The following is a 12,947-nucleotide window of genomic DNA, read 5'->3' on the forward strand; positions in this document are numbered from 1 at the left end:
AGAAGGAGAGAATAAAAGGGTCCTTGAGAGAGAAGGAAGTCATGAATATAAGAGACACTGCTTCTAACTTGCTCAAATTTGATTGATAAAAAAATGTCTGCAAAAACAATAGCTATGGAGAGAGGGATACAAGAGTGAGGGGAGAAACAAGTTTACATTGGGGGCTGGCCCAGTGGCATAGCAGTTAAGTTTGCATGCTCTGCTTCGGTGGCCCAGGGTTCACCAGTTCAGATCCTAGGCGCAGACCTATGCACTGCTCATCAAGCCATGCCATGGCAGGTGTCCCACACATAAAATAGAGGAAGATGGGCACAGATGTTAACTCAGGGTCAATCTTCCTCAGGAAAAAGAGGAGGATTGGCAACAGATGTTAGCCCAGAGCTAATCTTCCTCACCAAAGAAAAAAAGTTTACATTGTATAATATGGTCTTGGTTGCATAAATCTTGGTACTAAGGTAATACAAGCAGGCTTGAATTTTTTAAATGTTGAGCTAATATGCATATAAAAGATATCCCTAAATATTAAGCAGTACTCTAGGGAAACAGCTGTCAGATCCTACCTTTACAAGGGAACGAAATCCACAGGTAAAGCTGGTAGGCAATACTGACCCTACAATATACCAGTATATTCTGAAGTTCTGATGGGCTACTAAGAAGAGTATGAAAAACTACTCTCTCTAACCTGTGAAGCTTCTATGATAAGTAAGAAACGGTCTCTGAGTAGAAACTCTCTATGAGGGAGAATAAACTATAAAATTTTCCTACTATCTGACTATATTTCCTATCATCAGGATTCTATAGATTGCTCTCTAGTCAAAATGATAGGAATTGAATGTGATGTATTAAAACAGATACTACCTTTACAGGAAGCCTTCAAATTTTCTTAGCATTTCTATTTGAAATTTTAAAACTATTTTTGCTCTATGGATTCAAATTAAAAATAAATAATAAAACTTGGTAGAAACAAAACAAAACAAAAAACTCTTCACATACCTGGCAAATCTGATGACATGCTTGATATTGGCGTGTGGTGGAATGGTACTGAGTAGTCTGTTAATGAAGGCGGAATAGCAGCAGGATCAACCGAAGTCACACTGGGCACCCTTACAGAAGATGGCTGATACATGAGAACCCTGTTTTAAATAGCATGGGAAATTACAAATAATCTGGCTGTTAGTTCACAGGAGAGAAGGGCGGCACTGCTGGGCATTCTCAGTCGCAAGATTGCTAAGTTTCAACACAACTATATGGCAGCTACTCACTACACAGTACTCCACTCTACTCTCCTCTTTCATAACAGTCTTCATTTTAACATGAACGTATGTTGACTCTCAACTGCAGCTGTGACATAAGAGCAAGTTGGCATTAAAACATAATGTACAGTGCTGAAGTGATACATAAAACTTTCATCCACAAATAGAAATGTACTTTACAAGTGCTTTGAATAATGTATGTGTAACATATATGTGGATATTAGTAATTTTATCTATAAATAAATTTAGAAATAGAGGACTCCTAAGATTTGATTTAAATCAGGACACCTTTATGAGTGAAGCTACTTACTATAACTTAACCAGAATTTCTTCTATTCTAACTTGAATTGTGTTAATTATTAGCAACCTCATCTGGGAATCACCTGAGCAAAGAAAGCCAATCCTAAAGCCAGCCAACCTGAAGATAATCAGCAGCAATCAGAAATCAGAATAACTACTCAAGATTTAAGATATAATATCCAGAAATAACACACCGGCTACCATGAGACGATCTACTCTTCTAATAGGAGTTTATGACTTTGAAATTAGCTGGTCATGCTACTGAACATACAAATTAAACACAGTTAAATACTTTATAATTGGTATTATATATATATACACACAATGCATACAATTATAACTTTATAATTTCAAGAAGCAGTATAATAAACATTTTTGAAAAAGTTCAGGCATAAAGATGATTTTGCATTCTTCCTATTTAACCTTCATTTTCTCTTAGCCCAAGGTAAACAGTTAGAACTTCACAAGAAAAACATCTTGAATTTATACAAGAAATAAGCAATGTTATGGACCCTATGGCTGACAGTGGCCATCTTTTGTTTGACATCTTAGCAGGGCCGCAGTGGTCCCAGCTGCTGTCTGAGCTTCACGATGCCACCCAAGGACAAGAAGAACATAAATGCCAGAAAGCTGGCCAAGAAAGATAAAGACCACGTGAATACATCCTGGGGTAAGGGCAAAAAGAAGTGGTCCAAAGCCAAAGTTTGAGACAAGCTCAATAACCTAGTCTTGTTTGACAAAGCCACATATGCAAAACTCTGTAAGGAAGTTCCTAACTATAGGTTTATAACCTCAGCTGTTGTCTCTAAGAGACTGAAGATTCCCAGTTCCCTGACAAGGGTAGCCCTTCAGGAGCTCCTTAGTGAAGGACTCATTAAAGTGGTTTCAAAGCACAGAGTTCAGATAATTTACACCAGAAGGGCAGAAATGTCCCAGCTACTAGTAAAGACGCATGAGCAGGTCCCACCAACTGTACGTTTTGAAAAATAAAACTTTATTAAGTTAAAAAAAAGGGGGGCAGGGACATGGAGACATTAAGGTTAGCATCTCAAAGGGCTGACAGTAAACTACTGTAAGCTTAATGAGACAGGCACAGAATTCGGTAGCTGGATGGGACCATTAGAAAGATAAGAAAGTGAAACCGACAGAAACTTAAAGACAGACGATGGTCACAAAGCTAGACTGAGATGACAACTAGGACTTCTACAGGTACTTTCCCTTGGTTCAAATACTTCCTCTTATTGCTCAGATTATTAAATACTAGTAATAAGAAATGATGACACAGTTGCATGACACTCTTCATACTCTAAATAACTGACAAACTGTTTCATACACTTTAAATCTCAAACCACTTAATCACAACTTCTTAAGACACTGGAGTTCTTCTAAAACTAGTTTGCATTATGACATGAGGATCTTGTCTAGCTGTTATTCTGTACTATTTGTCAAAAATATGGATGTCAGGGGCCAGCCCTGTGACTGAGTAGTTAAAGTTTCTCAAGGACCACTTCAGCGGCCTGGGATGGGGGATTCAGATCCTGATTACAGACCTACTCTGCTCATCAGCCATGCTGTGGAGGCATCCCACCAACAAAAAACAGGAAGACTGGCACAGATGTTAGCTCAGGGTGAATCTTCTCATAAAAAAAAAATATATAGATGTCACCAGAAATATGGAAAACAAAGTCATCTTGAGAGTTAGCAACTGTCTTAGTCTCAGAAAACTAAATAAATAACATAGGTCAGAGTTGAAAAATTTTAAAACCTGAACCATTTAGGAGGCAAAGGAAATATAACATGCTTTAGACAATAACATAAGCCTAGTATTTCAAAACATATTTTCTAGAGGAAGATGAAGAGGGAAGGAAGTCATCTTCCACAGAGCAACCTGTCTAGCTTACAATCAGGAGGATGTTTCTTGGCCTTCCATGTTACCTAGAGACCTGAAACCACAAGCAGGAGGAGCAACGTTAGAAAAGGCAGACTCCAGAGGAGCAAAGAGAAAACCTGGGAGGAGATCAAATAAGTTACGTTGTATTAAAGCATATCTTTTTCTGGAGTTTTGAAAACAATAGTCCTCTCCAGGGATGACAGTAGAAGAATGGGAAATCACCAAAAGTGTTTTCAAATTACACATGATCCTACTTCTCACACAGGGATGCATATCAGAAATTAGGAAAGGGGCAAAGGCAGTAAGAAGGAGAAAGAGACTGGTGTGTTAGTGCTGAGGAGGGGGTTAAAAAAGTGGCTCTGTTTTTGTGTGTTTTTTTTTTTTAAAGATCGGCACCTGAGCTAACAACTGTTGCCAATCTTTTTTTTTTTTCCTTCTGCTTTATCTCCCCAAACCACCCCCCCCCCCACCCCGTCCCGGTACATAGTTGTATATCTTAGTTGCATGTCCTTCTAGTTGTGTCATGTGGGACGCCACCTCAACGTGGCCTGACGAGCACTGCCATGTCCACGCCCAGGGTCTGAACCCGGGAAACCCTGGGCCGCCACAGCGGCCACGTGGCCACGGGGCTGGCCCCAAGGGTTTTTTTTTCCTTTTGCTTCCTCACAGCATTAACATCTTAATCATGTTTTTTAAAAAATCTAAGATGCAAGCTTCTGAAGACATATATATATACACACACACACACTATATACACACAAACATACATATATGATTTCATTTATTTTAAAAAATTCCTACTTAAAAGTACATTTAATCTATCTTTTTTCCTCTGACACCAAAGAAACTAAAAGAAAAATTTCAGGTTCACAAGAAAGAAACAATGCCAGCCTTCCTCCTGTTTCCCCATCTCTTCCTTTGATATCTCACAGGAGATTTTCTTTTGTCTTGATCTTGAATTGACCCTTCAATGTGGATCACATTTATAGGAAACAATAACAACAAGACTCACTTTCCTCTCCTGGCCACTTTCCTTACATCTGTACAGGAGTCAGGTCACTGTTCAACACGCTGTCTGTCATCATAGTAACAGATATCTAATTATTGCATATGTTCTGTTCTCATAACATTAAATTAAATAACTATTCCTTGTCTCTCCAATACAAAATGGTGACCATCACAACATGTGAAAACGGTAAAATCCAATGAGAGTACAAATTATTAAATCAACATATAAAATCTCAGCAAAACATCTGAAAAACCAACTATTTAGGGTAGATTAATTTCTATTACCTGAACTTTGCAACCATTAACACAAATGCAACTTTAAATAGAATGAGTGAAATTAAACATTTGTTAGAATTATCAAACCATGTACTGGTAGCAGACTTTTGTTTTAACCAGAACCTTCACAAGGATCACATTCAGAAAGGTAAAATGAATCTAATGCCCATGCAAAAAATAGATCTATTTATAGATACGGAATAACAGGGACCATGGAGAAATGTAAATGTCTGATGGCTATGTCTGATGGAACTGTATGTATAAAAATGTGATGCTATAAAGTAATACAAGTTTTTAAAAAGCTTTTAACATTTGTTACTGCCTCCTCATAGGATTGAGAAATACACAAACAGGCAGACAGATACATTATGCATATGCACATATATATTTTTAACTTTTATAGCTTCATCCATAATATCACAGCATAAAAGTAAATTGCTGGTATTAGTATTAATAAATACTAATTAATTAATACTATTTACTACTTAGTATTAATATAGCAAGTATTAGTATTCTAGACTGTGTACTGGATTACTGAATTCATCTTAGTTGGCTCACACTTAGACATCTGGAAATGAGTTAACAATCCAATAACTTGAACTTTTACCCATAAACCTGAAATTCATTGTGTACTCCCACTTTACGATCATAAAAATATTTTTTAAAAGATTCAATTTTGCTACCAATTCCTAATGATTCTTAATCTAGAGAAATACATATTTTTCTGTATTCTTTCTTTCCCATCTTTAGAATACCTCCTTATTAATAACAAAGCAGTCATTCAATTTCCAGTGAATGGAGTAGGGGCATAATATTTACAATTGTCTTTCAATGTAGAAAAATATCTTAGATGAAAGTGCCAGCTTCTTCTGATAGGTACTATACGACTGCACTTAAAGACTAGAATAGGTACACAAGGAGAGGGGCTAGAAAGAGTACCATCAAAATGTTAACAGTGGTTACCTCTAGGCAGAATGCTTTTTACTTCTTGGTGCTTTATAAAATTGCTTCTAAGAATAATTTTTACTAAAACAATACCTCTTGAAAAATAACTGTTCACATAATTTCTGGACTCTTACAGTAGTTTTCCTGGTTTCTGATTCTCTATTCTTTCTCATTTGCTTACTATCATTGACCAAGAAGTCCTACGACAAACTTACACAGCAGAGGAAAACCATAAAAATTCTAGATGCTGAGCCACAAGAGAGGATATGAAAAGGATGACCAGGAACAAAACCACAAAAGTTTAAGAGTTGAAAAAGGTTACAGAGATGATATAACCACAGCATAAGTCTCCACTATGACACTGTGACAGATGTCACACACTCTACCTTAACACAGAAAGTGTAATTTCAGCACTAGACATCAACATTCTTTGTGTTCATAAACCTCAAATTGAACATGTTTCCAGGTATCTTTCCTGCTTTGGTCTTAGATCTACCAAATGTTGTAACAAAGGATAAACTTAATCCAGTTAATCACAATGACTCCCTTTTAAGAACTACAAGATAACTACACCTTATATTCTCTTCTCCTGGCTTAACAGCTTCCATCCTGAGAGCCATTCACCCATCATGCTACAGTTTCCACTATTCACCATCCTGTTCCCCTCCTCTGGCTGCACTCATTTGTTTATACCCTTCTTGATGACCAGCACTAAGTAAAATGGTATAAGTGAAAGTCATCTAGCCCAAAATGTAACAAAACTGGCATGGTATGTTTTCCAGACACTATGCTTCTTTTATTAATGGAGACTAAGAACAAATCAGCTTAAGTGGTAAACTCTTCAAACCATTAAATGAATTCTAACATTTCAGAGAGTTTCTATCAGGAATGGCTATTAATTTACTGAATGCTTTTCCAGCATCTATTAAGATGACTACATAGTATTCCTTATGACAAGATCCATTTCATTAATATATTTCCTAATAATAAAGCATTCCTGGATAAACCCTACTTGGTGGTAATGAATGCCCTTTTAATATATAATTAAATAATTTCCTAATATTGAATTCAGAATTTTCATTTATCTTCCCACATTAGCCTATTTCATAAAGATTTTTCTGTATGACTGATAACATATAAATCTACTTTGGGTATTAAGAGTTATATTGATTTCACAAAATGAGCTTGGTAGCTAACTTTTTAAACAGAAATTATCATATGTTGCTGGTTTAGTCACTAATATCCAGCTGATGGTTACAATATTAATTTTTATTTTCTTTTTAACCTAGATGAGGAGTCTTGCATCTATCTCTATGGTAGCTGACCACAGGTATGAACTATCCTCTGCATATTGAAGCCATTTCAGATTCTGTCACCCCATGTACATGCCATTCTTCCAGTTTCATGTCTTCATCAAGTACTGATAAAATGTGCTAAACGACAGATAGAGGGTGGTTCTTTATGGCATGCCACAAGAGACACCCTCCAAGACCACATCAATCCATAAGTTAGCATCACTATGCACAACCATTCAACCTGGCATGAATCCATCTAATTATAATACTGTGCAACTCATGTTTTCCAAGCATATTCTATAGGATATTATTAGAGAGTAAAATCTGGAAACACCACATCTAAGTATTCATTCCCATGATTCTCCACTCCGGTCAACATTCCAAAATTATAATTTCATTTTTTATCATTTAAATTCTAGACATGCCAAACAAATTGTCTGAAAGGAGCAATAAATGATCAGCATTCCAGAAAAAAACCCACTTGCAATACTTTTTGCATTTTCTGTTCCACCAAAAAAAGGTCTCATTCTGATTAAATGGATAAAAGAAAATATACACCCTTACTATTATGTGTAAATCATATCTAAAAATATAAATATTTTAACAGTGAAGAAGGCAACACAAAAGTTTTAATTCTCCTGGTTTCAAAAGTAACTATAAAAAAAGAATGTGACAGAAGTGCACTGACAGTATAATTCCATTTATATAAAATGTCTAGAACTTGGAAATTTCTAAACATGAAAAGAAGATCAATGGTTGCCTAGATCTGGGTGTGAATGGGGATTAAGTGCAAATGAACACGAGAGAAGTTTACTGGATGTTGGAAATATTCTACAACTGAATTTGTGATGATGACTGTACAAACTCAATAAATTTACTAAAATCACTGAATTGTGCAAGTGAATACTTAAGATGGGAGAATTTTATGGTATATAAATTATACCCCAATAAAACCATTAGAAGAAATAAAGTGCAGTGAGAAGCCAAAAAATCAAGACTGGCACACTCAAGTTTAAAAGAATGTGTTCACGGAATGCCAGATAAACCTCTGGTCCTTTCTTGCAGGTTCCAAAATCTCCAAGAAGCACCTATTGCTAAATACTCAAACCTGTCATTTACTATAGTTCAGCAATGCCTCTGCCAGATGAACCATAAACAATACATGCCAGAATGCATTTACTTGCCCATATTTTGCCCTGGAGAGGGTGAGAGGGGAAGGCAATCAATCTTTATTGAGAAACTAACATGTGCCCAACACTGAGGCTAAGCTCTTTTCATTATCTTATTGAAACCTGAAAATAATCTTATGAGGTAGGCATTACTTAACCCCATTTTACAGAACAGAAAAAGGAGGTTCAAACAAGTCCATCCAAGATCACAGAATGAGTAAGTAATGGTGTCAAAATTGGAATCCACAGTTGTTGGATTCCCAACTCTACACTCCATTACACCACGCTTCCTCATGTTGGTCTGTGATGACAAATTTCCTCCTTTCAGATGGGTTCAAGAAAATGACAAAAAGTATCAAATATGAAATAAATACTTAGACATGAGATCTTAACTCTCACTTCCCAAAGATAGGAGTATTTTCTTGATCAAAATTTGCTTTCCCATAACACTGTGCTCACCTGAAAATACTTCAACTGAACAAAGGCAAATAAAAATCGCCTTCTAGAGTTATGCAACTCTCAGAGACATTTACAAACCTATCCCAAGAACAGTTAGTCACAAGGGTAATAAACAATAGTGAACTATAAATTAACAAACCCTTTGGTTGGGCTGCTTTGTGTTTCTGACATAAAGATGCATTTCCTTTTGGCAGGAGGGTCTTCCTCTTCATCAGAAGAGCTTTCTATCGTTAGGTCAATAACATCCACTTTCTTCTTGCTTGCCTCACTGGCTACAGTTACTGAACAAGGCTTACTGAGGACACTTGAACCTGCATATAAGAACAAAAGGAAAATTTAAAAACCAAAGGTATAACATAAATAAACTCAAGCCAGAAGAGCGTTAAATGTGTAGCATATCTGGGAGAATACACAGCCAGTAAAGCGACATACTCTGTCCCATGGACAGAGACCAACTCCCTAACCCCAGATATCTATCTGTAAAATGACTGCTTACCTGGGGAGGCAAGATGAGCTCTACGCCTTGACAGAGGTTCAAAGGCCTCCTTCAGACAGCATGCTCTTAGTCATCTCCCCAGTACTGCCAATCGACTTGCGCAGATCCTGCTGCTCACGCTGTCTCCCCAGGTAAGCAGTCATTTTACAGACAGACTTCTGGAGTTAGGGGGCTGGTCTCTGGCCACGGACAAGAGTATGTGGCTTCACTGGCTGTGTATTCTCAAGGACGTGTGGCAGCATTAAGTCAAAATCAGATAATTCCATTCTAGCAAAGGAATCGTGTTTATATCAAAGAGTGTATAGGCTCTTCATCATAAGCCAGAACTTCATCATATGTTAACTCACCATTTCAGAGAAACTATATTATGCCCTGCAATCTATTTAGCAAAAAATGAATGCTAGTTGATAATGGAAAAGCAGCAGCAACTAATCAATTAAGTCACTGTTTTTCTCAAAGATGAGGGAAATCTTAAATCATTCCACCAGGAGGTTCAGTAACAGTCACAGAAGAATAATTAATATTGACATAAATCCTTTACTTTTTCCTCTCTTCTTACTCTGAACATTTATTATTCATTACATTATTAGAATATCAAATATAGTCACCACAGAACGCAAATGCAGTGAGCGGACTATGTCAAATAAAAAGAAACCTTAAGTTCACACTTAAGGGTTTAAATTACTCAAACTGCCGTGGAGTTTCGCCACTCAGTTTGGACAGGTGCAAAGAGTTGAAGGCTGAGTCGTACATCTCAGGTCACCAAGGCAATGGTCAAATTCCTTCCCACAAAGAATGGCAACAGTTTGTGTACCACTTTTTTTTAGCAACTAACATGTGACACCCCCCGCTCCCCCATTAATGGACGATGCAGGTTCTCTAGCCACACCTCCACTTGGGGATCCTAAGTACAGGAACTCCAAAAACAATTCTGAAAAACCGCCTATAGAAATGTCATTTATAACTTTTCATTTTGTAACAAACACTATATATTAAAATGATCCTAGGTGATTGTTTCATTTACTTTACATATGTAAAACATACTGTGAAAAGGCTAATTATAGGAGGGTATAAACTTTAGCACATCTCTTATGGAAAGAATCAGTTGGGGGAAATTACACATGTAACAGATGATCAAAAGATAAAGTCAGAAAACTGAGAATCAAATATAGTCCTAGTGGCCAAGGTTACTGAGAAAGACAATGCTGCATTAGTTCACTGCTATGCTCTCTGCTGCCACTCTGCACATACTTTCTATTTTTGTACACGGTTGGCTGGATACTTTCATAGCTTCTTTCTTCGGTCTCATTGGACACCAAGAACCATCTTCTTGGAATTTGATCTCATCCACATCAGAACAGTCATTGAGAATTTCCATAAAAAGCCTATAAAGCAATTAAGAAGTGCATAAATGTAGTCAATGGCTTTGTTAATAGGTGAAATAACAGTAATACACATTACCTTGGAGACAAAAGTAATGCTACCTGACTTTTCTGTTTGTTTTGGCATTTCAATACTTCACACCTTACAATAACTATTATATTCTCTTCAGCCTAGGTTTTAACAGGCAACAAAAAAGTTACTTAGTGAGTATCATCTAAAAAGTCAGTGGCTAAACAGAAATAGAAACAGAGCCTCCTAGCTGAGATAGGCAATGAAGAACCACCTCTAACACACCACATAAAACAAACATAAGCAAACATAAAGGTTATTGTAGAAAAATGATTTATAAGTTATCAATGAAAAAGAATCATAGGGGTGGGGAAGGGAGGGAAGAATAGGGACAGAAAAGAAGTCTTAATAAATTTACAATAACTCAGAGCATATAAATTATGTTCTATGACCAAAAAGAAATTAAATTTGAAATCATCATCAGAAAAATATCTGAAAAATCCACAAATATTTGGAAACTAAACCAAATAATCTATGAAACAAAGAAAAAAGAGCAGAAATTAGAAAAGTATTCTGAACTGAATGAAAATGAAAATATAATAAAATTTGTGGAATGTAGCTAATGTAGTATTTAGATGAAAATTTACAGCAGTACTCTTCCTATATTAGAAAGACACAAATCAATAACCTCAGCTTCTAGCTAAATGAAACTGGAAAAAGAAAATCAAATTAAAGTGAAAGCAGACAAGAAAAGGAAAATAAGAAAGAATAGATATCAATGAAATAGAAAAAAATCAATGAAACCAGAAAGCTGATACTCCAAGATCAGTAAAATTGACAACCTTCTAGTCAGACTTAAGTTCACTCAAACAGTAATAGAGAGGAGTGACATCAGCATCATGGTGGAGTGAGCTCTTCCCTTAGACTCTCCCCCCTAAGATACAACAAAAAGGATACCCATAAACCAACAGAGGACATTCACACAACACAACAGATGTCTGAGAGATACACACTGCCATGTGTCTGAAGGTGGAGGTGGTGGACCCCCCGGGAGGCAGTGGAAGGAGTGCTGGAAGGTGGAATCCGCAATCAGATACTACTACTATGTGAAGACACAAATCCACCCGATCAAACAGTATCAACATGTATATTAACACTCCAGACCAGAAGGAAAATGACAAGCACCTAGAAATCAACCCTGAAGGCAGAGAAATCTATCTACGATCTAAACGACAGAGAATTCAAAATAGCTATCAAAGAAAAACTCAATGAGTTACACAACTCAGGAAGACAGTTCAATGAAATCGGGAAGAAAATTAATGAACAGAGGGAATTATTCACAAGAGATGGAAACCATTAAAAAAAAAATCAGAAATGGTGGAGATGAAAAACACAATGAATGAGATAAAGAAAAATCTAGAGTCTTTGAATAACAGAGCTTATATTATGGAGGAGAGAATTAGCAAATGAGAGGACAGAAATATAGAAATGCTTCAGATGGAGGAGGAGCGAAAACTAAGACTAAAAAGAAATGAAGAAATTCTCCAAGAAATATCCAACTCAATTAGGAAATGCAACATAAGGATTATAGGTATTCCAGACGGAGAAGAAAGAGGTGCACAGAGCTTGGTCAAAGAAACAATAGTTGAAAACTTCCCAAGCCTGGAGAAGGAGCTGGAATTACAAGAAAAGAAGCTAATAGAATTCCTAATTATATCAATGTAAAAAAAACATCTTCAAGGCATACATTTGTAAAACTGGCAAAAGTCAACAACAAAGAACAAGTATTAAGGGCAGCAAGGCAGAAGAAAATATCTACAAAGAAAACTGTGTCAGGCTTTCAGCAGATTTCTCAGCAGAAACTTACAGGCAAGGACAGGGTAGAATGATATACTCAAAATTCTGAAAGACAAAACTTTCAGCCAACAATACTCTATCCAGAAAAAATATCCTTCACATATGATGGAGAAATAAAACCTTTCCCAGATTAAAGCTGAGGGAGCTCATTGCCACAAAACCCTCACACAGGAAATGATAAAGAAGGCCCTCATACCTGGAAAAAGAAAAAAGAAAAAGTATACAATGCCTTGAGCAAGGAGATAAACAGGCAGACAAAATCAGAAAATTGCAGCTCTCTAACAGAACATTAGTTAACAATTATAACACTAAAGATAGAGGGAAAGAAAACATCAAATATAATCATAATCATTTTAACCACAAACTCACAACACAAAACACAGTAAGTTGTGACAACAATAACGTAGACAGGGATGAGGAAAGGGATGGAACCTGCTTAGACTAAGGAAATAAGAGCTATCAGAAAACGGACTATCTCATCTACGAGATTTTTTTATACAAACCTCATGGTAACCACTAAAGCAATAATCAGAAGAGAGACACAAACGATAAATAAAGAGAAAACCATCATGGAGAACTATGGAACTGAATTGACAGTCCAAAGTA

General features: G+C 36.4%; 1 protein-coding gene and 1 long non-coding RNA gene across 42 annotated transcripts in view; one reads left to right on the forward strand and one right to left on the reverse strand.

Annotated features, from left to right (window-relative positions):
• Positions 1-2,161, forward strand: part of LOC139084862 (uncharacterized) — a 66,876-nt gene extending 64,715 nt beyond the window's left edge. Inside the window, exon 2 of the long non-coding RNA XR_011542709.1 lies at positions 2,106-2,161. This is a non-coding gene — a long non-coding RNA (uncharacterized lncRNA). The remainder of the gene's footprint in view (positions 1-2,105) is intronic.
• The window catches only part of PIAS2 (protein inhibitor of activated STAT 2), a 105,250-nt gene that overhangs the window by 10,459 nt on the left and 81,844 nt on the right, over positions 1-12,947 (reverse strand). For 31 of the 41 annotated variants that reach the window (XR_011542696.1, XR_011542698.1, XR_011542699.1 and 28 more), the window contains 3 exons: positions 10,344-10,477; positions 8,736-8,907; positions 994-1,133 (listed from right to left, as the gene is read on the reverse strand). Coding sequence is in view for 28 of the 41 variants with exons in the window: in XM_070630072.1 (XP_070486173.1) it covers positions 994-1,133; positions 8,736-8,907; positions 10,344-10,477 (446 nt within the window). In the remaining 13 variants the exon portion in view is untranslated. The remainder of the gene's footprint in view (positions 1-993; positions 1,134-8,735; positions 8,908-10,343; positions 10,478-12,947) is intronic. The other 10 variants (XM_070630090.1, XM_070630094.1, XM_070630093.1 and 7 more) reach the window with 1 other exon arrangement.

The sequence above is a fragment of the Equus przewalskii genome, chromosome 7, assembly GCF_037783145.1.
Source record: "Equus przewalskii isolate Varuska chromosome 7, EquPr2, whole genome shotgun sequence".
NCBI lineage: Eukaryota > Metazoa > Chordata > Mammalia > Perissodactyla > Equidae > Equus > Equus przewalskii.